This window comes from Amia ocellicauda, chromosome 14 (assembly GCF_036373705.1).
Source record: "Amia ocellicauda isolate fAmiCal2 chromosome 14, fAmiCal2.hap1, whole genome shotgun sequence".
Taxonomy (NCBI): Eukaryota; Metazoa; Chordata; class Actinopteri; order Amiiformes; family Amiidae; genus Amia; species Amia ocellicauda.
The window spans coordinates 26,110,664-26,135,764 of record NC_089863.1 but is presented as its reverse complement, the minus strand read 5'-3'; the positions used below and the strand labels follow the sequence as shown (position 1 = coordinate 26,135,764).

Here is a 25,101-nt window from a genome sequence, read left to right as displayed (position 1 = left end):
ATATAATAATAATAATAATAATAATAATAATAATAATAATAATAATTGTTCAAATTGTAGAGCATTGATGATGTATTAACCACATTAGTATATTTACTTTATATGTGTATGTGTTACAAATGTATTACATTGTGAATATCATGTATTCATTCATTAGCAATAACTGCATATAATAATAATAATAATAATAATAATAATAATAATAATAATAATAATAATTGTTCAAATTGTAGAGCATTGATGATGTATTAACCACATTAGTATATTTACTTTATATGTGTATGTGTTACAAATGTATTACATTGTGAATATCATGTATTCATTCATTAGCAATAACTGCATATAATAATAATAATAATAATAATAATAATAATAATAATAATAATAATAATAATTGTTCAAATTGTAGAGCATTGGTGATGTATTAACCACATTAGTATATTTACTTTATATGTGTATGTGTTACAAATTTATTACATTGTGAATATCATGTATTCATTCATTAGCAATAACTGCATATAATAATAATAATAATAATAATAATAATAATAATAATAATAATAATAATAATAATGCTAAGGGTCTCTAAATAATGTGTAGTTATTGTTGTGGTTGATATGGCCCCCCAAGGAGCCTGTGTACATATTTACACCTCATGTTGCATCCCTTTCTTCCATCAGATTCAATGCACATCTCGCTCACTAGGATTGGGGAAACACGCAGAATGGACTGGAAAGGAAGCAGGTCCAAATCATATCCATGGCTGGGTCACAGGCCAGCATGCTAGTGTACAAGGACAGGCCGCTTTTCGGAAATAATCTCTAGGCTATTGGAAATGAAAACCACGTAGCTTATAACAACCGCCATTAAACAAAACTCATACGAATGCCTGCAGCTCCCAAAGTCTTTAATAGGAAATGTTTTGCTTAGGTATTACACAACACACCCATACTTGTTGCCAGCAGTTAGAAATATGTTTGCTATCATGTATGGATGTGTAATTTAAAATAATAACAATAATAAATACAGTACTCACTTCTCTGACTGTTGCTACTGCTGCATTAAACTGACTGCTGCTGCTGCTGCTCTTTTAGGAGTCAGACTATGAATATTTCAACCATCAGATGAGTGAGGATGAGCATTTAAGCAGAGCAAGCGTTTCAGTCCCTGTGATGAAGCACGTGTGCAGACATTTGATAACCTCATCATGTGTGATCTGAATATCTTTTTCTATGTTCAGAAGCATAAGAGCCTCAAGATAGTCATCCCTCAGCACAGAGCGCAGTCTGGCGGTTTAAATCCATTTCAGAATTGAGAAGCTGCGTTCACAAGAAGCATGGGTGAATGACAAAGTAAAAAGCAGTTTCAGTGCACTGACTAAAGATGCAAATAAGTGATGAGCAAATGAGCCACATGTGCACATGCAATGCATTTACCACATTGACTTTCTGATTACACTGCAGTGTAGCGAGTCCTGCTCACCAGTGCTCTCATCTGAGTCAACTTAACTCGGACAGTGTGACATTATCCTCTTTTTTATGCTTTGCTCTGTCTAAACAGATTGCTGCTAAAGAGTCATAAATGCCAGCAAAAGCAAGTAAATCATTCATCAAATCTTGGACTTCAACATTAATCATGGTGGCAATACATTCCAGACTTTCAGGCTGAAATACAAAACCTGGCTCCACAAGTTTCATATCATTCTGCGATCTAACACTGCATCGGTCTGTATGTGTCATAAACCTGTAAGTGTAACAATAGCCTTGTTGAATATAACTTCTGGTTAGCACAGGGGATTGTACTAATATAGTTAATGCCAAACACAACAAACCAACGAGCTGAAGACTGTCCTCAGCTCCATACATTTTATTTGTAGTTAGTAAGTTAAATAAACATGGAAAATCTCAAAATACAATGCCAACTGAACTATGTAATAATCAGATATTAAATAACAATTTTAAAAATATTTGGAAATGTTTTGCAATAGAACCAGTTTCATCCAGAATATATTCCACACGGTGGGACAGAGAATAGATGTCTTTTTTTTTTATTGAATTGCAAGTCAATATTTAGCAAAACTAATGATTGTTGTCATACTTCGAAGTAAATAGCCAATACACGTCTTGCTTTTCGTTTTTTCCCGAAGTAAAAACCATTCTGAAGTAATTTTTTTTTTACCCTAGACAAAGGGTTTTAAACTCTTACGTTAAAAAAGAGAAACATCTTATTTTTCGTTTGCATTACTATAGTAAGCACACATTACATATGTCATAATTAAAACACAATTTCCAGCTAATTACATTTTCATACGATGAAAACCAAACCTATTTTGTTGCCAGAGCTGTGAAATATGAAATAATAATTCCAGTACAGCCTTCAATACATTCGAAATTCTAATGGAATGTATATTCATAATGTAAAACATCTATAAACCTGTACTGTGCATTTTTTAAATCTTTAAGTTGCAAAGCTCATGTTTAAATACAAAAATTACATGTCTGTGTATCTAAAACATATGCGTGTGTGTAGAGAGAGAGACTTACACGCACACCCACGCAGGGAGTCAAAACCCTGAACCCTTTCTAAATCCGTGTGTGAATCTATCCTCGGTATGCGATTATTTTTAGATACCGGCCTGCATATTCTGTTGCGCAGAGCTGCACAATCCCAGCGCTCCCATTGGTGCAGCCGCGCAGATCCGCGCAGAACTGCGTACATCTGTGCTAAACGAACGAAGCGAGGCGGCGCAGGCGCAGACAGAGGGGCGGTGCGGCCGGCGCGCCTGCGCACTGGCACACGGCGAGCATTGCTCAGCAAGACGCTCGGAGCGGCCGAACAAAGACGTCCTTTGACGGGAGGCGCAGAGACCGCTTGAAAAGGAGAGCTGCTCAGATTCTCATCTGCGGGGAATAAACGGTAACCGGCCAGGCGGAATTGTCCTCATTTCACTGCTGCCTTATCTCATGTTCATACAGAGAGGCGTCATTAATTAATTAATTGATTAATTGAGTGATTCATATTGAAATTGAGTTTTTTTTTTCATTTTTCTTTTAAATCAGTCACTTCTGTTCTCAGTGTTAATGTGTATTATAGGGAAATTATTAATTGGCACAACGAATAGGCGCATTTATATATAAAGGCTATACATATATTAGCTAGTGCTGCCCAGTGCGTTAAATGGCTGGATGCTTATTTTTAGGATTCACAGGCATTTCATGACCCACTTGCTAATTGTAGGGTGCTATGATATGAATGCATGTATGGGATGCTGTGTACAAGCAAAAATAGGCTTTATACAAAGGCAGGTGTTTCCAGAGAGAGAGAGAGAGAGAGAGAGAGAGACCCCCGTTTCTCCCTATATTGAAGACTGACAGGTTTGGGTGTGGGCCGATGAGAAGTGGGGGGTTTTTTGGTGGGGGGGCGAGTGGGTGAAGGTGGGTGTAATGGATGCTGCGCGTTTGATAGAGGGTTTTTTTTTTTAATTTGAATCGTTTGCTTGACAAGAAACCCCATTAGTAAATCATTAAAAGCGCTATTTTGATCAATGAAAATGGAAAATGTCTATTAATATCTGGACGGTTCTTGTGTGTATGTAAAAAGCAGAGACAATGGCGTTTCTTTATGCTGTTCTTAAACCAAATGGTGACTTATGGGGCTATTAGTTGTGTAATAAATCGGATTACAGAGTTACATCAGTAGCAAACACTTATTAAACGCATTTATTTTAGCATGTGCTGGATGATTAGCTATCAATTGTTACATCCTAATGTGTCCAGTTCTTATGCGGCGTTCAAGTAAGTAACTAGAATCAAAAATAGAGAATAATAATGGATTTTAAAAACTATTGAGCACTGACATTAATCACACAAAGCCAACTGAGGAGATGAACCATGCTAAGCGGATCCCGGCCCTGGCAATGCTATGAATGGCCGCATCGGACATAGCTGACCGACAAGACAAGAGCCCCTCTTTATGGTGGGGGGTGGGCGATGGGAAATGAATGCACAAAGAGAGAAGTGCTCTAAATTGAACGCCTAATGTATTCCTCCCCAGTAGCAAGGAGAGGCCCGTTCACAAACAGCGGATTCTCTGGGGAATCTGGGAGATGTGAAAATTATGCAGCGTCTGGAACATTCCGAGAAAGGCGCTATAATTTAAAATCCGTCAGCATCCAGAAAGATAGAAAGAAACGGGACACGATTTCATATTCTTTTTAATCTGTTTGCTCACTTAAAGCAAAACCTAATGACTAATGCTTTTACATAGGCTACTACATTTAAACAGAAATAGTATGGATGCACCGTGTAATTTGTTTTTTTTTCTGAAATTAAGTCCTCATTACTTTAGGTTGTAGGTAACTTTTTGTACAGTGTTTTCATTTAGACTTTACTTTTACAAGCTGTTAATGTGTTTAGACAAGTGGGTATACCTTTTGTACACCTCCGATAGGTATAAATAAATGTGGGCCTGGAGAGATAGATGGCAAAGCAATTGTAACCACAAACCACCACTGATTGATGCAAGTTGCAGTGTCACGCTGCAATCAAGTCAATTAACAATTTGCATCTTTTTTTTGTCTGTGTGTCTTTTCTTGCTTTACAACAGTGCAAGATGCTGGACACCCTCAACACCCAATACGACTCCTTCCTCTACTGGAGGCAGCCGATCCCAGAGCTGGACCTGGCCGAGCTAGAGGGCCTGGAATTGGTCAACGGGTCTTCGATCAAGGGCGGCAAGGGCGGGAAGAAGAAGAGAGACGGCCACAATGCGCAGGGTTGGGAGGAAGACAACACGGAGCTGTCGGAGTACAACACCTTCAACTACTGGAGGGAGCCCATCGCCAGCATCGACCTGCTAGACTTCGATCTGCTGTGAAGACCACCCATCCAACCCCCTATCCCCAAGCTACCTACCATTACTGCACACGTTGTCAACTTGTAGTCAATAATGCACCCTTTGTCAAGTTTTTGGTCTTGCTTTAGAAAAAAACGAACACACAAAACAGTACTCATTCAGCACGCTTTGCTAGTTTGCAATCCAGAGCACTGCACTATACACTGAAACAAAAAAATCACAAAAGGGAGGAACAGGGGTCTGAAAACTACAGTCCTGGAGAGCCACAGTTGGGTGATTTTTGTAGTTTGTTGGAAAGAGTCACAGAGGAGAAATCTGGCCCATTTTAACTCACGGACTCACTTTTATCTCTAGATTACATAAAAAAATTGGGTGGCATTTTGCATTTGCCTGCAGAAATCAAGAGAGACTGTGGTTTTCCAAGACCCGGGTTTCAGAAGTAGACCATAGCGGTTCAATTCTTTTCAGAGCCTTTGGATTATTTAATTGCCCTGAACTCAGAGTCGGTGATGCACAGTATTAAAGGGTAATACAGGGACTCTTACATTAAACATCTAAATGCCAATGGGGAATTAGTTTGGGAAGGATTTTGTAAGCACGAATTAACAGACTAAGGCTTTTCCCAATTGTCATGTTCCTTGCAGCAGACAACCTACCCTGCCCTGCATCTTTCCGCTCCGTCCTCTCGGCTCAGTCTTCATTCAGTGCCGTTAAATGACCACGGCGTGGACAGTACACGATCTAACAAGCGGTCAGATGTGACAAGTCGTCCCAAACACGCACAGTAAGGTGTAGAACAAACGAGAGAATGCAGAAGGTATTATATTTGTCCTTTGAAGCTTAGCCTGCAAAACATACTCCTGACACCCATTCGATCAAGTTCGTAGGAGGGAGACAAAGCATTAATCCACCCAGTGGCCTTGTAAGGACTGGAGCTCTGAGCCAGTACCTTGATCGATACTAAGCAGTATTTCCCAATCGGAGGAAGGTCTTGCCAATAGACTTGACCAAGGCAAAAACTTAACCTGGGCTGCATTATGCTGCATGTTGACAGTATTATGATTTTTCCTGTTTGAGCCTCGAGAAACAATTGAAAAAAATGTATGTATTTATTTATTTATTTATTTAATGTATTCACTTTTTTGCCCCTAGTATTTATTTCAGTATGCTGCTTCAGCCTGTCCCGGGCAAACTGAATGGAACGAGTGTATTGTGACAACCGGCTCGCCCAGATCTGGAAACTGATTGGCTGGTGTTTTCGGGACACCAGCCAATCAGCACCACGTATCAGACGTTGAGCACCTTTCACATAGCTGTCTGTCCAGTTAAAGAATGTTTATTTATTGATTGATTTATTCATTCACCTATTTAGAGAAATACTATTTGATATTCACCGGTATGGTTCTAGATTGCCTCTGGTTTCCTGTTCTGTGCTCTAGAATGCGCGACTCACAGACAAAACAATTGGATTTTTTCAACTCGCAGCTGGATTGCACAGATGAGTCTGTGCCACCCCAAGACAGATAATGAAGGGTTTCCTAGCAGAGTGTCACTGTGATTTATCGTAATGACAATAAAAAGCGTTAGGGAAATTATGTAATATCTCTCAGCCTAAATCGCACTTCTCCAGTGTTCAAGACCAAAGCAATCAATGGGAACGAGGTCGAGCTCAGATTGCACTGATCTTGGCTGGAGTCTCACGGTGGGGGAGAGCAACTTTAGATCAGTGGTCCTTGGGGGTCACAAGCCAAGCGTTGAGGAGGGGTAAACTGGGGAGAGAGGGGTTGAGCATTTTCAATGAAGTTAAAAAGCATTTCAGAGCTCGGGTGGAAGGAAAACCAGGAGACTGGGGAGGCCCAAAGAGAACGCCAACTGAGTATCGGTGCTTAAATTGGTTCGTCTCTGCTTCAGAGGGTTAACGGCATTGGATTTGTGTGGTTAAAACGGCCGTGGTTGCCGTCAAAACAAAACAAAACACAAACCCAATGAGTTCACTTTTCCTACATGCATTACTCCTTCAGACGTGCCAGAAGGCTAAGGGATGTCAAGGAACATTTGGTACCAGACAAAGTCCCCCTGTGGGCCACTGAAGCACGTAGATCTGGAGAAACTGATTTACCCTCTGACTCGGATCTTGTTGAATATTCACCACGGTTTCCAGATCTTTAACCGTTCGGGAGTTTCAGTTCCCTAGAAATCCAGCAAAGGCTTTGGCTCCCCAGTACCAGAAGTGAAAATTGCCAATTCGAAAAGCTGATCAGTGTGGTTGAGAAAAATTATGACATGACCTGTTGTACTTATCTGAAAGTATACTGTTGTTCTAGAACCAGATCCTAGCATTACTTTACAAATCCCTTAAAGGATTCCTCAAGTTTTGTATTTTCATTTTATTCCACCAATAAACAGAATCTGTGCTTTTCGATATTTATTCTGAAGAGGGGGTTGTGAGGGGCGGAGCGTGTACATACCAGACTGGTTTAACAGTTCACCTTAGTTCTCAAAACGCAGAGGCACTGACCTTTCACTCGCTAACACTGGAAAGACATAAACATGTTTGTATGATTGTGTTTCCTTTTATAATCATTGATATGATTCTTTGGTTGTGTTGGGATGCCAGGAGAGGAATGTGAACTGAATGTATAACTGACTACCCTCCCTCTGACGACATCGCTGATAGCGCTGTGGTGCGTGTGGTCAGAGCTGTTATCAAGCTGTTGCAGACCCCAGTATTGGCAGAGTATCAAACAACAGTCAGTATTCATGTGTTTTTTTCTGCTTGCATGAATTGTTTCGCCTTAATAAAAGACATTGTGCTTTAGCAAGTATGTGCTTTGTTTCTCATTTAAAGAAATTATAAAATGACAAAATAAGTGCTTACAAGTCAAAAACAAGCAGTTTCCACTTATTCTTAATTAATATTTATATTAAACAATACTTGCCCAAACACCACTCTATTCTTCTATTAAATGGAGGGTATCTTTATTGAAAACAGGTTACATGACATTAATCAATTTACATCAGTGGATTAATGATATGACCATAAAACCAAACTCACACGAACTATATAAGGCAGGGGGGGGGGTTGGACGCCAGTCCTGGGGGGCCGCAGTGTCTGCTGGGTTTGGTTCCAGCCCAGCTGGTTCCTTAATTGGTCCAATTAAACAATTAACTGGCTGAATTGAATCCTTCTCTCCAGACTCAAAACAGAACATTTCATAGTCTGGAGAGAAGGGTTCAATTAATCAATTTAATTGTTTAATTAGACCAATTAAGGATCAGAGCTGGGCTGGAGCAAAACCAGAAAGACAGGACTGGAGTCTGTCCCCCCTGATCTAAAGTGTGTTATAAAGCTACCCTAATCCTTTTTTCAGTGTGTTGCTATTATACTGCTAATTAAACTACCAAGCCTAAACAGGAGTCCACAGCTAGTGCTGCACAGCTTGCACATTTCAATACATGACAACAATAACTGCAAAATCATTTCCAACTGGACTTCATGGTGATTTAATCAGCTACAGTGCAGACAAAGCAGGCGTTTCAAAACTTTTTTTGCCGCCAAAAAAGAAAAACCAAAGCTATGCCGGAACTACATTGCGCAGCGCGGAACAGCCGCCCATTTCATACAGCCCCCTCCACCGTGACATATAGTGCCGTTAGCCAACACTCAAACGCAATAAAGGGAACAGGCTGCACCGACAGAGCCGCACTGCCCTTTGGATCCGCCATTTTCAGCACACAACATAAGCCCAGTCATCTGACCCCTTCTCCCCCCCCAAAAAAAAGAGGTGAGCAGCCCAAGTCGGGGGAAACCTTTAAATTGTGCCCCCCGCGGTATCCATCCGCCCTGCACGGGAGGGCCTTTCTGTCTCAGTTTCCACTTCCGGTGTCGCTCAGCCGCCATCTTTGCGCCGCTGCACAAACACAATAATAAATAAATATATATATTTTTTCCCCCCCAAAAAGTTATAACACAACAACGGACCGAAAGCTCTCTCCGGGTGGGACAGGACCCCGACACGTACCGGCCTCTCCTCCGCCGAGCCGCCGCGGTGAGTGCAACGCCTGGGCCTGGGGGGGAAGCAGCTAAACAATATTTAGAAAGTTATCGATTGTATTTATATATATATATATCAGTTTCCGCGATTTCCCCCCGTTTTGAGTCGCACTTGCACCCGGTTGAATTGTGTATTAAGGTGGGTTTGAGGAGCTGAAGCGCAGTTTTTGACGCCGTTTTGTATCGGTAACTATATAGAGGCAGAAAAGACAGACGGACAGAAAAAGATAATTTGCTTTTTTCCCCTCTGGACTAACTAGACTAGGAGGAAGCGCAGCCGCCTCTCCAGTGCAGCGCCATAAAGACACATTTACATATTTATTTATATATATATACACACACACACACACACACACATCTCCCCGCACTTGGAGACATTGAGTATTAAAGTGTACCTGGGCGGCGCGGCTGACTTTTTCAAACCACGATTGTTATGGCCGACCGGATGTGGAAGTAGTTTTTTCTCCGTGTGTTTAAATTGCAATTTCAGATCCGACTTCCCCCGGAACATCGGCCGCTAAATATTAAAGGCAGTTTCCTGTCCTGCCGTGCGTTTAAACCGCGGTCTCGGCGGCCGGTTGCCGGCGATCGGAGGCCGTATTTCTCGGTTCGGCGGGGTTTTTAGCCGCTGTATAGCCGTGTATAAGATGGCTGCTGCGGCCAGGCGTGGACGTGCGGGGGTCGGCGTGTGCGGGAGCCGTGCGGGGCACCCGGGGAAGCCGCGCGTCTTTTACCAGCGTTTGCACTTTAAAGGGACATCTGTGTCTGCAGACTTGCAGTGCAACTACATGCAAACGCATCGCATGTGTGTGTGTGTGTGTGTGTGTGTGTGTGTGGATCCCCCTCACATGTGAACCCTATTCGTGTCCGCACATGTATGAACATCTGCGTATTATAAGCATGATCCCCCTCCACCACACACACACACACACACAAAAGAGGGGTACTAGCATTTGTTGGGGGGTGGTAGTTATGGCTGACAATTTTTTTTTAACTGTTCTTGTTTTAAACATGGCTGCTGTTTGCTGCAATGCTTCCCAGGCAGCTGGCCGTGTTGGCACCGGGACAAACGCAATATCTGGGATTTATTAGCAAAGCCAAGCCGACCCAAAAGTGTGGGAATGGCTGCCGCTGGTGGAAAAACAGCGAGGATAGAGGCGTGTGAGGGCGGGATGAGTCTAGACTTACATTTGTGTCAGAGAAAGTGACTCACGCTGATCCCAGCCCTGCATATTTCATGGGAGATGGATTTTGCATCGGCGTGGGCTTTTGCCATAGCTGTCAACCACCCCCACCCCCCAGTGGAGGAACTTGCGATTACATCAAATGAGAACAATATGTTCTGGCAGTGTTTATATCTAATCACACAAGTCAAACGCTTGCAAACCCTCTACACATAATATAATCGATATATAATTGAGTAATCATAATAAGTAGATGGATAATAAGAAAAACGAATGATCATTGGTTTATATCTTGAATGCATATCAGTCTACATAAAGGCAGTCAACTTGCATCCCAATTCAGCAGGATTCTGTATGTCACACAGACTATATGTCACTCTGAGCTCATAAGGGTTAATAAACAGTCATAACAATACATATACACATTACAGCCTTTTGTTTCCATTGGTGTACATTCAAAACCGCTTTTTCCATGACACACAGTTCCTTTATGTAGCTGGAGGTGAAGTGGGTCCAGTGGTTCTGCAACTGACTCACTGTGTCCCTGGGCTGCCATCCTTCAGATGAGATCTAAAACTTTTATATGTGACTGGGCAGTAACAGCTTGTGCACCATCCCCATCCCCAGTGTCTGTAGGTCACTCTGGAGCAAATTGTCTGCTGCCAAATGTATCTTTTATAAGCTAATAGGTCGTGTTAAAGGTGTCTCTTATTGTACTAGTCATCTGGCACTGTTTTGGACGAGGGGCCCACAAAGCGAAGCTGATGTATTACATCTCTTGTATAATAGAGCACCCTGCACACGACCCATTAACTTATTATGAATCACACAAGTAAGGATATTAGACCCACAAATTTGTAACAATCAACCACCTTTCTCTCTGTCTACAAATGTTGTGGTCCGGGATCCACTGTAACTGACTGATCAGTGGTGTTTTCAAGCTAGTTAAATGTAACAAAACTATTCAAAACAAATGCACATCCTGTGAAACTTGCACCGCTGGCATCTATTGTCTTGAAACGTCGCTGGTAACTGAATCATTTTGAAACGCTGATAATTCTCTGCACGGGACAGGGTTCCTACACTAGATGAGAGGTATAGGACTGTTTGGGAATGCTGCTCTGTGATTGGCTGCTCTCTGCTGTGTGATTTATAATTGTAGCAATGTGTCTGATCTGTCCCTCAGATGTCCTTGGTGGATTTAGGAAAGCGTTTGTTAGAAGCAGCTCGGAAAGGCCAGGATGATGAAGTCCGCTCTCTCATGGCCAACGGAGCTCCCTTCACGACAGACTGGGTAAGCGCACAGGAATCGCTGTCGCCTCCACAACCATTTGAGTATTTGTGCTGCAGCTCTTTTTTTGGGGGAGAGGATTAGGTAGGACACTCATGTTGCAAAGGAACCCCACTGACTGTAGCCGTCTCCTGTCCCCCAGCTTGGCACGTCGCCCCTCCACCTGGCCGCCCAGTACGGACACTACTCCACAGCCGAGGTACTGCTCAGGGCAGGCGTCAGCAGGGACGCCAGAACCAAAGTGGACAGGACCCCTCTGCACATGGCCGCCGCGGAGGGCCATTCTGTCATCGTGGAGCTGCTGGTCAGGGTGAGTGGCAGGGCTGCCCTACTTGTCTCCTGACACCGTGGGGTGGGGGTGGGGGTGGGGGGGAGTTGAATAAAGTTGCAGGAAGTTGAATAAAGCGCTTTTGATTGGAATCTTTCTTATCTTGTAGTCTTCTCCCTCCCCCCCGCAGAGCGGCGCCGACATCAACGCCAAAGACATGCTGAAGATGACCGCGCTGCACTGGGCGGCCGAGCACGGGCACCGTGAGGTGGCGGAGCTGCTGGTGAAGTACGGTGCCGACGTCCACGCGCTCAGCAAGTTCGACAAGACGCCCTTCGACATCGCCGTGGACAAGCACAGCACCGAGCTCATGGTCTTATTGCAGGTGAGAAGGAGGCGGCCAAGAATCATTTTTGAAATGATTGCGTTTGCCATTGCAGTCAGAGACGTGAATATTTGCCGTCACGTCTTGAAGGAAATGGATATTTATTTATTGCAGAAGCAGAGTCAATCCCAAGTAAAGTAAACAATGTAAAAATGACAAAAACACTGGAATACTTGTATATTAAAATTAATTAGAAGGGAGATAATTAGTTTAACTTAAATTCATGGCTTCCTAGCACCATCAGTGATGTGAAAAAACAATTTGGTTAAGATCAGTACAACAAATGATTGTTCTCTGTGCATGTAAACAAGCCTTTCTGGGATTTTCCTGCAAAAAAGCACTAGTGCTGGCCGTTGAGCTAATTTGCACATGAAGTCCTTTGCCTTTAATTTGCATGATGTCGGGTTAACAGCTACTCTTCTCGAGTGCCATAAACTAAGCCCCGAGAGAGGGACATTTAATCTGTGACTCGAGCATATTGTCTCAACGAAAGTTAAAACTCCGCCTTTGATAGCAGTTTGCCCAAATTATGAAAGTTAATTATGATCCATCCATGCATCCATTTTCGAAACCGCTTATCCTGGTGAGGGTCGTGGGGAAGCCGGAGCCGATCCCGGCAGGCATAGGGCACAAGGCAGTTACTTGTGATGCGACTAGTAAAAAAAAAAAAAATATAACCTGCAAAGCCAAGTCAAAAGGTCACAGTCTGGAGCCCCATCTGGCTGTGTTCAGCGCCACCAATGCAAGTAATGAATTGTAAGTAAGACCTAGACCAGGGGTGCCAAACACATCGATCACAAGGCACCCCTGACCTAGACCATACAGGCAAGCCCACAGAGTTGGGAGTCCTGTGTCTTCGTCTCCTGCTTTTCTTTCTAGCTGAGATCTGATTGTAACTCCGGTCTGACCTGTTATTTTGCATGTGGTGCCCAAACCTGCTTCTGCGGGCTCGGCTAATGATGCACGGGTCAGTCACAGCCCCACGACGGGAGGACACAGTGAAAACCACAGCCGGATAACACACTTTTTCGCTACTTTGCCCATTTTTGGTTTATGGTTACGCCACAATAGAAATACTGTGGTAATAGGTAAATAGTATGTTCATGACATTTGAATGACACTAGCAGATTGTGAGAATTTGAGAATACTACTGTATTCTTCTGGGCTGTGACAATAGTGATCTCTGAGGGGAGAAGGAAGATTGATTTGCATTCACAGTGGTTGGCTGTTATTTTAATGCCAAGAAGTCATTAAAGGCTTCTGTTACTAGGGGTTTCATCTACTATCTTGCCTGCGTGTGTCTTGTCTTGTGTGTGTGTGCGTGTCTCGTCTCGTCGTTTCTGTGTGCGTCTCGTCTCGTGTGTGTGTGTGTGTGTGCGTGTCTCGTTGTGTTTCTGTGTGTGCGTCTCGTCTCGTCTTGTGTCTGTGTGTGCGTCTCGTCGTGTGCCTGTGTGTGCGTCTCGTCTCGTCTCGTGTGTGTGTGTGCGTGTGCGTGTCTCGTCGTGTTTCTGTGTGTGCGTCTCGTCTCGTCTTGTGTGTGCGTGTCTCGTCTCGTCTCGTCTTGTGTGTGCGTGTCTCGTCTCGTCTCGTCTTGTGTGTGCGTGTCTCGTCTCGTCTTGTGTGTGCGTGTCTCGTCTCGTCTCGTCTTGTGTGTGCGTGTCTCGTCTCGTCTTGTGTGTGCGTGTCTCGTCTCGTCTTGTGTGTGCGTGTCTCGTCTCGTCTTGTGTGTGCGTGTCTCGTCTCGTCTCGTCTTGTGTGTGCGTGTCTCGTCTCGTCTCGTCTTGTGTGTGCGTGTCTCGTCTCGTCTCGTCTCGTGTGTGTGTGCTTGCGTGTCTTGTCTTGTCTTGTCTTGTCTTGTCTTGTCTGCCCGCCTGCGTCTGCGTGTGTCTGTCTTGTCTGCCTGCGTGTGACTGTGTGTCTCTTGTCTGCGCCACCAGGAAGGAATGCAGAACCAGGTGAACGTGAACCCCGAACGGTCCTTGCCGGTCAGCACTCCGATGACCATCTCCGCCCCCCAGTTCATCTTCTCCTCAGGAGGGGTGGTCAACCTCTCTGACCTCGTTTCCACCACCACCACCAAGACTACCTCAGGTGAGCTCCCACCCCAGACCTGCCAAGACGTCTAGCTGCTTCCCAAGACCGGGATTCGAAAGCGCGGTACAGCCTTCGTCAAACCCTCCTCCTGATGTCTTTTTCCTTTTTTCTCTCCTCTCAGGGGAATCTGTCTCCACCACCTCAGTCCTGGCGACGCTGGCGGCCCTGGCAGAAGCCTCCGGGCCCATGTCCAACTCCAACCGCACAGGTAAGTCGAGCCCAGAGGTGGCGTCCCCTTCTCCGCAGAGTAGTGAGAGAAAACAATACCTGTGTTCAAGCACTGTTCCTGACACCACACTATATAGGTCACTTTATGATTACTATTTCTGATGTGTTTCTCCATGCACTCTCCTGCCCTCCCCACCGAGCCGTTTGCTTCGGCTAAGCCACACGCCAGATCGGGAGTGTTATTTTCAGCCTTCCCCATCTGAGTAGGGCTGTCGTTGACTTCTTTCTGTTTTCTGTGAGCGCGATCGGCCTAATCCTCATGAAATCTCCTCATTTATGTCACCCTCTCAGTTTACAGCGATAAACCCTTCAAAGTCTCGAACGTACAGCACCTTAATCTGCAGAACTGGCTGGGTACAGTATTGTCTACAATAATTGCGTCTGCAGTTAGTGTGGGGCAGCTCCGTCGCACGAGGGGAGCGGACACGGTTTTTAATCCCCCCGAGCTCCTGTGCTTGCTTGTTGTCTTTTTTTTTTTTTTTCTCCCCCAGCAAAGACGGCAGTTATATAAACTGAAGGAACAAATATATACTGATTCTGTTACCTACCTGGAGTGGTGGATAACCATTGTCCAGTAAAATCAGTAGAGCAAAGATACATAAAATGGTGCAAACAGTATTAGTAAAATACAATAAAAATAAAAGTGATTTGCAAATTTGTTTTATAGAAGGGTTGGTTCTTAGGAAAAGCACAAAAAAAAAAAAAAAAAAAAAAGCTCCAAGCTCTCGTGTTGTGCATCTTCACCCATGACCGCGTGAGAGAGAAACCGAGTCCTGTGCTTGTCTGGGGGGCACTACCTCCTGCTTACCCTGTGCTCGTGCCCCCCAGGTGAGTCCGAGGAGGTGATCGCTGCCGACTCCGTGGATTCGGCCATTCAGCACATGGTGGGCAGCGGAGGTCAGAGGGTCATCACAATAGTGACAGACCAGCACGGCAACTTGCAGACCAGCGGGCTTGGGCAGCAGTTCATCGTTACTATGCAGGACGGGCAGCAAGGTGGGCACCGGTGGCTACACCCCACCTATTGCGTAACCGAACCCTTAATTGAAGTAATCATTTGCTTAAATTTGACTTTTTAATTTGATTTCCTGTGTGTGTGTGTGTCTCTGTATGTCCGCACGTGTCTCGCCTGTGTGTCCATGCAGTCTTGACGATGCCGGCCGGCCAGATCACTGAAGAAGTGGTGGAAGAGGAGCCCCAGCCCCCCCCAGTCAGGAAGAGAAAACTGGAGGCAATGATCAATCACTCTGAGGTCAACGAGAAGGTCAGTCTGGGCCGCGTGTCAGAGATGGTTTCACACCGCATGGCTTTCACATCTGTTAAAGGGGAGTGGGACGGGTGTGGGCATCGACTCGAACCTGGCAACCCTGAGCTAAACCGGTCTCTCTGCCCCCCCCCCCCCCCACAGGAGCAGACAGAGCTGCAGAAGGACACTGTGGAGAGGGAGCTCCTCCAGAAACAGCTGCAGGAGGCCAACCGCAAGGCCCAGGAGTACCGGCAGCAGCTCCTGCGCAAGGAACAGGAGGCCGAGCAGTACCGCCTCAAGCTGGAGGCCATGACCCACGTGCAGACCAACGGCGCCGTGGCCCCCGAGGAGGGGGAGCGGCTGCAGGAGGAAGTGGAGGAGGAGGAGGTGGCGGAAGAGGAGGAGGCAGAGGAGGAGGTGGGGGGGGAGGAGGAGGAGGAGGAGGACGAGGACGGGGCCGGCCAGCAGGTGATGGTCCTGCCCGAGGGGGCCATCATCATCAAGGCCGAGGAGATGGACCCCACCGAGGAAGAGGAGGTCACGCTGGTGGAGACTGTGGAGACCACACATGCAGAGGTCACCTCCTAATGCCCCCTGCCCTCCCCCCGCCCCCCCAGACTGGACAGGACAGTAGCGGTGGGCAACATTGCCAGAGTCCTGCTTCTGTTTGTGTATGATTTTTTTATATATATATATATTATATTTGTATGTGGGTATAAAGAAGTGGTTAAGACAAAAAAAAAAAAAAAATAGAAAACCGAAAGCCAAACCCGCCCCAGGACGGCGCTTGGATAGCGGGGCGCCGAGGCCTGACCTTGCCTGAGAAGGAAGCGGTGCTGCCCAGGGGAAGGCGATTGACGGGAGACCTGAGTGCCGTGGACGGACGTTTCCTCAGCCAGAGCCTCCCGTGTTGTTTTCTCAGCGATGCCTTACTGAGGTTTTTTTTTTTTTTTTTTTTTTTTCAGTAGGAGAAACATCAGTTTTGTTTTTTAAAAGGGGTTTGACAACCTCAGCCCTTAAAGATAAATACAAGAAAGACTGGAAACTGCAGAAATCAGTCCTTTAATGTAGATCAGGGAAGCTTAAATAAACCCGTTCTGCCAGATTTTGTTTTTGGAAGACGAACGCTGTCACAATAATGCTGCGCAGACGCCCCTCCAATCTCGCTGCCTGTTAGAAGCTTTTTTTTTTTTTTTTTTTTTTACTCCCGTCAGGTCCAGCAGAAGTCAAAGTTGACCACGGCGATCGCCTGCCCCCCGCCGGCCCCCTTGCTTCTGACGTGACTCGAGAAAACCATCGATTTAATCAAGTCTCCCATTTTTTAATTCCAGCCCACCTGCTTGGTTAGCAAAAACAACCCCCCCAGAAATGAAAGCAAACATCCATTATTCCTTCCAGGCTGTTTGTGGTGTCTTTGGGGGCATTTGGGGCAGGCGGGGCAACACGGCCGCTCTCTCGCTGTCTTCGAGGGCAGAGTCGTCTGTCACCTGGTTTGAGCCTCTAAACTACCCTACCCCCTGCTTGTTTTTTATTTTGTGTTTTTTTTCTTGGGACCTGGCTGACCTCAGGAAAACAGCAACACACAAACCAAGACAATATTGCAAATGACGACAGACAATTGAACATTTTCCTTTCCAGTTTGAAGTGAATATTTTATGGATAAATCTATTTTTATGTACTATACAGACCTTCCTTATTATGCATACTAATGTGCTTTATATATGTATGTGTATTTTTTTGTGCAGGGTGGGGGGTGGGAAGGGAGGACACCTGTGGTGGACGCTTCATGGTCCCTTTAAGATTAAGTTGCTATGGCTGGCAGTTAACCTGATGTGATGTTTGTGCTCGTTGGAAAGCTTGCTTCTCCTCACAGCCAGCAGCAGGTGGCACTACAGGTCAGGAGATGAGCATCTCATTGAGTTTTTGAAGCTGTGGAGGTTCGATCTTGTTCTTGTGACTGACATTAGTTTGAAACCAGTGAAAAAGGGCAAAAAAAAAAAAAAAGGAACTTCAGACCCCTTTAGTCAAACCCGTGGAAAAATGTGTAGTTTTCATCTTGTTTGAAAAGGTCGGAGTCTTACACAAACCATGTTAGTTATTTGAAATCAAAGAGTTCAAGAGTTGCCTGAAGCTAGAATCAGCTTGGTCCGAGAAGGATGTCCGAGTCGATTTTGAGGGGAGAGTTGTGTTTTGCACAAGTTGTCGGGCTGTTCCAATTATGCAAAAAAGGTGCAAATGACCTATTTTAATGTTAGACTGGTGGATCAGGAGCGACTGATCGAACTGGGTAACTTCAACAAGTTCCTGATCTCTCTTCCTGGGTGAATCTGTGTATTTACTTTCATCCCAGCCCCCGCGCATGAATAAATAAATACAAGAACGGCACATCGTTGCAGTCGTGCTTGGAGGTTAAGTGTCTGTCGCCTCCGGATCGGTCCACATCTCTCCTCGGGAACAAACGAGTCGGTGCTTCAGGCAGCTTTAGTGCGAACCATTGGGAATCGTGCATCAGAGCAGTTGTGATGGGTTCTGGGATGGGCTCTGGTTGAACGTGGAGACCGGGACAGCTGTGTTGCTGTTCGCTAAATTGACATGGCAAAGGTCAGCTTTGAGACGTATGTAAAATATTACTGACTGGCTGTTGGGTGGCTTTAATGCGTTCTTTTCTGACTACAGGCAGTGGATGCCAGCTTGCTTTAGCTCCGGAGAGAAACAGATTGGAAAGTGAAAGTAACCTTTTAAGGGCGATTATGATTTAGGTTTTATGGTCTAATTAAGCACAGTGGCTGACTCGGAAGCCACGGGTTTAATTGTAAGAGTTCTCTTGGGTGGTTGAGTGATGCTCGGTGTAGGTCCAGGAGGCCTGCAAGGTCTGTTGCTTTTCCTGTGGTTTTGAGTGGATTTGGCCTAATTGACCATTGTTTGTTGGTCTTCAGAAATTGAGTCTTAAATGAGGCCTGCTTTACTGCTCTACTGTGACTCTGCTCTGCATCCTCACGAATTCAGTAGCCCAGGAGGACTGCTAGTTGGAAAGAAAATGTAAATCATTGACTTTAGATGGAAGTTCATTTTTTTTTTATATATATCAGAAAACATCAACTAAAAAAACACTATCAGGGATTGTCTTCCAGACGTTTTACAGAAACCAGAAATTATTGCAAAAAACGTTTGCCGGGGAGGGTGGGGTGGGGTTATGGGGGGGAATAATGTAAAATATTAGTTTTGTAAGAAGAAAGGTGTTACTTTTTTAAGAAAATGACAAAAACGCAAATATTTTTTAGATTCCAATAAACGTGCACTCATTCACACGGAAACTGAAGACTTGTCGCAGAGAGTGGTTTGTTTTCTTTCCCCGGGTGTCAAAGTGCTGTTCGCATTTTCGCTGTTTTGCCTCCCGCAGTTGGTGCACAAAGTCCTGTTTATTGGTCGACACAGCCCCGGCCAAGATCCGATCTCCCAGCGAGCTGCTAATATGCCCCCTTTATTTTCCCATCTGCGGTTATACAAATTGCTCCCTACAAATTTGTGGAGGTGGATGTTCAGAAACCTTTAATTTGCAGCGTTTGGCTCAAGGACAATAGTTTGGGTTGGAAGGAGAGGTGGAGGAGTAAATTGCGAAATTAGGGGATGGGGGGGGAAATGAAAGCACACACAGACAAAATTATTTGGTTGACATAATCCCAAAATTACAGCTCAGCTCGTTTACAGAGCAAGCAGTGCTTTTGTTGCTGGTAATAACATCTGTTTGTGCAGGACCGAAATTGTGGTTTTTCAAGACAAAAGTGTTTCATCTCAACTTAAATTGTGCAACAATAAAAACTTTCTGATGGGAAGAGGTCTGTAAATATGTTGGAAGCTGTGTCAATATTGCCAGACGGCAAGAGTGGGTTTAAAGTACATTTAAAAGTAGGTAGATGGATTATGTTTGCATTAGGGATGTGTAAAAAAACAAAACAAATGGTTGAGTATTTAATGGTCAGCCATATTTGCTTCGCCGGGCAAAAGTGTACCAGTTTCCCCGAAAGTCAGTTCTCCTGCATGGTTACATCAGCCAGTATTTCTCGATTTAATAATGTGGCTGCGGTTCTGCACTTACATAAGTCTGGGTGATGTCTGCTATGATGTGTGTGCTGGTTTGCAGAAACGGAGAAGAACGGATTCCTGCTCGGTGCCTGCAGTCAGATAATCTCTTGTGAAGGTGTTAAGAATTGAATTCCCTTTATAGTTTTATTATGCATAGCAATGTGTCCCCGCAGTTATGTAAAATTGGAGTTAAAGGAAGACTGAGGCCATGGCTGGAACTTTTGTGTTTTGTTGAAATTGGCACAAACACTCTGTTGCATAATTATTTTAATTGGACCTGCGTCGTGCTGAATGCAGGCTCGTAGGCTGCTTTTCTTTTTAAGCCCACATTGTTGCATCAAACAAACATATATATATATATATATATATATATATATATATATATATATATATATATATAATTGATGACTTGAAGTAGATGATGCACTTCTGTACCGGGAGAGCGAGAGATACAGGGCTGCAGACTGCTGTGTGTGTGTGAGGTCTTATGCGATGAGCGACCTATCCGGATAGCAGATCTTTTTCAAATGTATCATTTTAAAGTGAATCATTAAAAGCACTCCAAAACAAAAACGGAACCTAATTCCTTCTAATAATACAGTCACGTTGTATGATAGTGTTCCTAGGAAATACTGCGCGCTAGACCTTTTCATCTTTTGCATCTTGACCAGGATATTGCTCCCCTGCTCTCTTTGGGGTTTATGTGGACAAAACGTTTTAAACCCAGCAGTTCCACACCCCGCAGCTGTCCCGAGTGGACATGCGCCAACACCACTGATCACAAGCGAACCACCGGAGATAGCAGATGGAAGAGCAAATTGAACAATGGCATAGATTATAAATGGCTGCTTAATGTGAAGGGAGGTTCAGATTCGCCATCTGCACTCGTCCGTGTCCAACCCGTAAAATGCGAACTGCACTAAGGGAACGTGTCTCTGGAAGCGGGGTACTAATGGTGCTCCTGGCTGGGTTGGGGGCCCTGGCATCTATCTGGGCAAATGCCAGTGCGCTCAAATACTCTAACGCAGGGGTTCCCATCCCTGGTCCTGGAGGAGCCCCTACCCTGCTGGTTTTTGTCCCAACCGATCTCCCAATTTCTTAATTGAACTAATTTGCTTATATTGGACTTTAATTGTGTAACTGATCAAAATGTGGTTGCTTAATAAGATCGTTTACTTATACAATTTTATACTGAAATTAACCCCCCGACTATAAAAAATAATGACAAAACTCTGATTTAGGAAATTATTCGTTCAATTAAATTTGGAACAAAAGGGAAGAAGAGGAGAATGAGAGCCTTATGGAAACGGGCTGCAGTGAAAGTGTGCGAGAGACTGGGATAGTTGAATTAGGAGGCCCATATCAGCCTCTCCTCTGCTGCTCTCCATGCCCGATGAGGGGTATCGATCCGGGCGGTGATTTCCCCATCTCCCCCGGAGCTCTCCAGGGTCCTGAACGGAGAATGGAGATGGAGCTGCCAGCCCCCCGCCCTCTGAAGATTGACGGCCGTTTTTAGCACGTTGACAAGTCGTGAAAAAGATCGATGACAAGAGAGAGGTTTTTTTTCTTTTTAAGTTTGCAATCCATGCCGACCCCGACCCCCTTCCCTCCCTTCTCTTCTCTCTCTCTCTGCTGGCTCCTCGGCTCGCTTTGTAACGTAAGCTTAAAATGTGTTAGACGAGTGTAGGTGAGACTTATGTACCTGACTAAATACGTATTATTATTTATTGTTGTTGTTTAGCAGATGATTTTTATGCAATCAGCTTTTTATCTATACTCAATATTACAAGCGTAATTCTCACTATAAAAAGCGTTGACTTTTTTTAAGGAAAGTAAGCTATACGAAAAAAGGATCGTCTACAGCAGGGGTTTTCAAACCGGTCCTGGAGGACCCCCTGCCCTGCTGGGTTTTGTTCCAATTGAGGTCTTAATTGCTTAATTGAATCCTTAATTGACTTAACCAAGCAATATACCATCCAATTAAGCAATTAAGACCTAGGTTGGAACAAAATCCAGCAGGGCAAGGGGTACTCCAGGACCGGTTTGACAACCCCTGATCTACAGCACTGGTTCCCAACCCTGGTCCTGACCCTACCCAGTTGTTTTTTGTTGCAAACGAGCTATCAATTACTTAATTGAAGTAACAATTTCCTTACACAATTTTAAAAGTTGTTTATACAATTCTATACTTAACTTAAAACCCCTACTGTTTAAAATCATTAAAATGCTCTGATTTAGGACATTAGTTAAATGAAGGGTTCAATTAAGTAATTGATAGCTCGGTTGGAGCAAAAATCGGCAGAACCCGGGGCTCCTCCATGACCAGGGCTGGGGAACCCCTGGTCTACAGGTATCACCTAAATGGGACATGGATATGGAAACAATTGGAAACATCTGGGGTTGGCCTTCATCCAGTTGTGGACCCAAAAAGGTTGATGATAGCGTCAAATTAAGCACCCCCAGTCTGTAAAGTAGTTCCTTTGCGAGCGTTGATGGACAGTCTTCAAGTCATGCCACGCATTCTCGATTGGATTTACACAATTTAATTTAATTTTGTACAGTTTTTTAATCCCAGGCAACATATGACGCAACAAAAGGTGAACATTTTGAAAAGGGGTCTAGACTATATCTATATTTATTCCCGTATTTCAAGAGAACACCATGCTTCCAGAGAGATCGGATGGGGCTGCACTGAGAGAGGTCAGGAACTCATTTAAGAGACGGGACCAAACTAATTAGTCCAAACGGTGCCCCCTGGCCGGCGCAGTGGGAGCTGCGCAGGCAGGGCTGATAAGAGGACATCTCCCGGGTTTTCTATCAGTGATCGCTGGAGACGGTTTTATTGCGATGATTAGATTGAGTATAGAAGTCACCTTGAAAAAGATACTTTCTAAAAATGTTTTTAAATTTTGTAAACTTTTTTTAAACAGCAGATTGACTCAGAGACCTTTGTGCTACAGTGCCAGACTCAAGCACAACGGAAGAGTAAATATTTTATTTCCTTATATGAACTCAGTAAAATCTTAGAAGTGGTTGCATGTTGCGTTTATACATATAGGTCTTTCAAGGCATCACATACAAAACAAAACCAGAAAATCAAATCTAACCCATTTCTGATGGAACTCTTAACCCATAGCCAGTGACATCTGTCCTGTATGTCAAGTCCTGGGCGAGCAGCACCACCTACAGGTCCACTCTATACACTGCAGCAGGCTTCGCAATCACCTGCCTCACAGATCAAGCCCAAGTCGTGCTGAGCTTCTGAAATCGCACCAGTGAATCCTACAGGGTGCTGGGTAAGCTGTTCAAGGCGCTACAGATTCAATACAGATATATGATAAGATAAACAAATGTCTGTCTGTATTTATTCAATACCTGGGACCTTGCAAAGTCAATTTTAGACACAGCTAAACAGTGTGTATGTATGTGTGTGTGTATGTATATGTGTATGTATGTATATATATATAATATATATATATATACAAGGAGTACTAATATTATATATATATATATATATATATATATATATATATATATAGTACTCCTTTTCTTTAATTGAATTAGCTTTCCGAATCATTACGCCCCACTAGCTGCTTTAATAAGGCCGGCTGCGGAGGTGTCTATTTTGGGAAGTGTCAGTGTGCACAAACAGCTCGCTGCAACAAACCCCTCTGATGAATAGAAATGTGTACAGATGAAAGACAGGAGTGGGGGGGCGGTGGAGGCAAGAGCGAAGTTAATTGCTTTTTCTCAGGGACTGGAAATGGGGAACTAATCCTGCCAATCCGTGTTTTCTAATGACGGGAGGAAGTGTGTGTGTGTGTGTGTGTGTGTGTGTGTGTGTGTGTGTGTGTGGCACCAACTTTCCCTGAGTGGTTTACAACTCACAGGTAAAGTTTGATCCTGTGCGGTTCGATTTCTCTTGGAAAGAAGTCTCTCACGTCGCCTCGTCTCTAATATAATCATTGATTTTATTCTGTGTGAGAGATTAATTAACTTTCCGTGCAAGGAACACGCTGTCCTATTGTCTATTGTCCTGTGAAGGTTTGTTACTGTCAAGTTTAACTGAGAACCCACTGCATTTGGAGGGAACAAGGCTTTCAAACCAATCTTGGGACTAAACACAAGTGTCTAGTTTAAGACTTAAGTTGTGGAATTTTCCCACACTGCCACTGTCATACAAAACGGTCTACTTTTATTATTGTCTGTTTTCCTCTCTATTTCACTGCCTACTCCAGATGGATGTGAGAGGACTGCCCTCTTCCTGGGTAATAGAACTGCTTGTAACCAGTGTGTGGATCCTGAAGGATTTCCCGAAGAGATGCTGTGGTTTGAATGGAAAGGTACATGAATATCTACAAGTATTGTTCTGCCAAACTGTTTAACAAGAAACTACCGATTGGACCCACAAAAATGCATTTTATCACTTCTCTTACGGTTGAAAATTAATTATAGGTGATAACCATCAAAGGCACAGGTAGAATTAGAGCACCTACATTCTAAAGAGTGAAGGTTCTTTAGCGGTTCTATTTAGAACCTTTGGGTTCTTCTTGATTATTTTCATTAAAGGGTTCGTTTAAGAACCGCGAGGTCTGTCGTCATCACAAGGGATCACTTAGACTCGCGGTTGATTTAAGATCCATTTCAGGTTCTTTAGTGATCCTTGTTTGCCAGTAACCTCGGTAAAAGGTTCTAATAAGAACCTTCAAGGTCCACAGTATCAACCCCAGGAACCCTAAAAAGGTTCCTATTAGAACCGTTACTTCTTAGAGTGAATACTCGCCGTTTTCCATGATGTCAAATATTATTTTCAACCACCCAACAAATCAAATGTTATACCTTATTTCCTTTACACACTTCTGTACGCGTCTCAAAATCAACCTCGTTCCCCCGAGTCCCAGTTCCTCATCAAAGCTTGGGGATGTAGACGAAGTGGCGGATGGCTTAATTTCAGTGGGGATTTGATGTAGATGCAGCTAGAAAATTGAATAATTTTAGCCTTAGGCTCGTCTGGATTCATTGCCCTGTCACTACACACAGTGAGAGTAATGCGATCCTTAAAGGCGAGCTTTTTGGTTTTTCTTTTTCGTTCTTTCCATGTTTCGGTGATTTGTCATTTATTCTCCTCAATGTGAAAAAGTGGGGGGACGACAAACACAAAGTCGGCTAGCAGCAGGACGTCTGTGTTCAGTGTAAATGTGCAGATCACGGGTTTTAGACTGGCTAACGTTTACCGCATCTTTTGGTAACCAGATATAGACGAGACTCATTCCAGAAGCCGCTGGGACGCCGGTGTGAGAGCGGGGGCTTGCTGTGCTGTCAAACAGCGAGAGTGACATCGAAAACCGACGAAGTGCAAATCGCAGTCACTTCCAGGCTCAATGTTCCTACTTTTATGTGTGTAGTTCAGTGCT

At 44.2% G+C, this 25,101-nt stretch overlaps 2 protein-coding genes across 5 annotated transcripts; both read left to right on the top strand.

Moving 5' to 3' along the window:
- Positions 1-2,793: 2,793 nt before the first annotated feature.
- Positions 2,794-7,672, top strand: mllt11 (MLLT11 transcription factor 7 cofactor). Its single transcript, XM_066721395.1, has 2 exons — positions 2,794-2,916; positions 4,606-7,672. Exon 2 carries the CDS (start codon positions 4,612-4,614, stop codon positions 4,873-4,875), a length of 264 nt encoding a protein of 87 aa, XP_066577492.1. The 5' UTR covers positions 2,794-2,916; positions 4,606-4,611; the 3' UTR covers positions 4,876-7,672.
- Positions 7,673-8,648: 976 nt separating this feature from the next.
- Positions 8,649-19,437, top strand: gabpb2b (GA binding protein transcription factor subunit beta 2b). 4 transcript variants are annotated; one of them, XM_066721397.1, is made up of 10 exons: positions 8,649-8,903; positions 11,279-11,386; positions 11,526-11,693; positions 11,821-12,036; positions 13,974-14,127; positions 14,252-14,338; positions 14,650-14,712; positions 15,187-15,354; positions 15,504-15,622; positions 15,767-19,437. In XM_066721397.1, the coding sequence occupies exons 2-10, from the start codon at positions 11,279-11,281 to the stop codon at positions 16,190-16,192; spliced, it is 1,509 nt and encodes a 502-aa protein (XP_066577494.1). In that variant the 5' UTR covers positions 8,649-8,903; the 3' UTR covers positions 16,193-19,437. The 4 variants fall into 4 exon arrangements, with proteins under 4 accessions (XP_066577494.1, XP_066577496.1, XP_066577495.1 ...); XM_066721398.1 differs by having other exon boundaries at positions 8,651-8,903; positions 11,842-12,036; XM_066721399.1 differs by lacking the exon at positions 14,650-14,712 and having other exon boundaries at positions 8,650-8,903.
- The last annotated feature ends 5,664 nt before the right edge of the window (positions 19,438-25,101 follow it).

Excerpts from the sequence above, each read along its gene's own strand:
- mllt11 (XM_066721395.1), top strand. The coding sequence starts at position 4,612 with ATGCTGGACACCCTCAACACCCAATACGACTCCTTCCTCTACTGGAGG.
- gabpb2b (XM_066721397.1), top strand. The coding sequence starts at position 11,279 with ATGTCCTTGGTGGATTTAGGAAAGCGTTTGTTAGAAGCAGCTCGGAAA. Across the intron at positions 11,387-11,525 it reads CTCCCTTCACGACAGACTGG|CTTGGCACGTCGCCCCTCCA; the intron begins GTAAGCGCACAG and ends CCTGTCCCCCAG. Across the intron at positions 14,128-14,251 it reads CACCACCAAGACTACCTCAG|GGGAATCTGTCTCCACCACC; the intron begins GTGAGCTCCCAC and ends CTCTCCTCTCAG.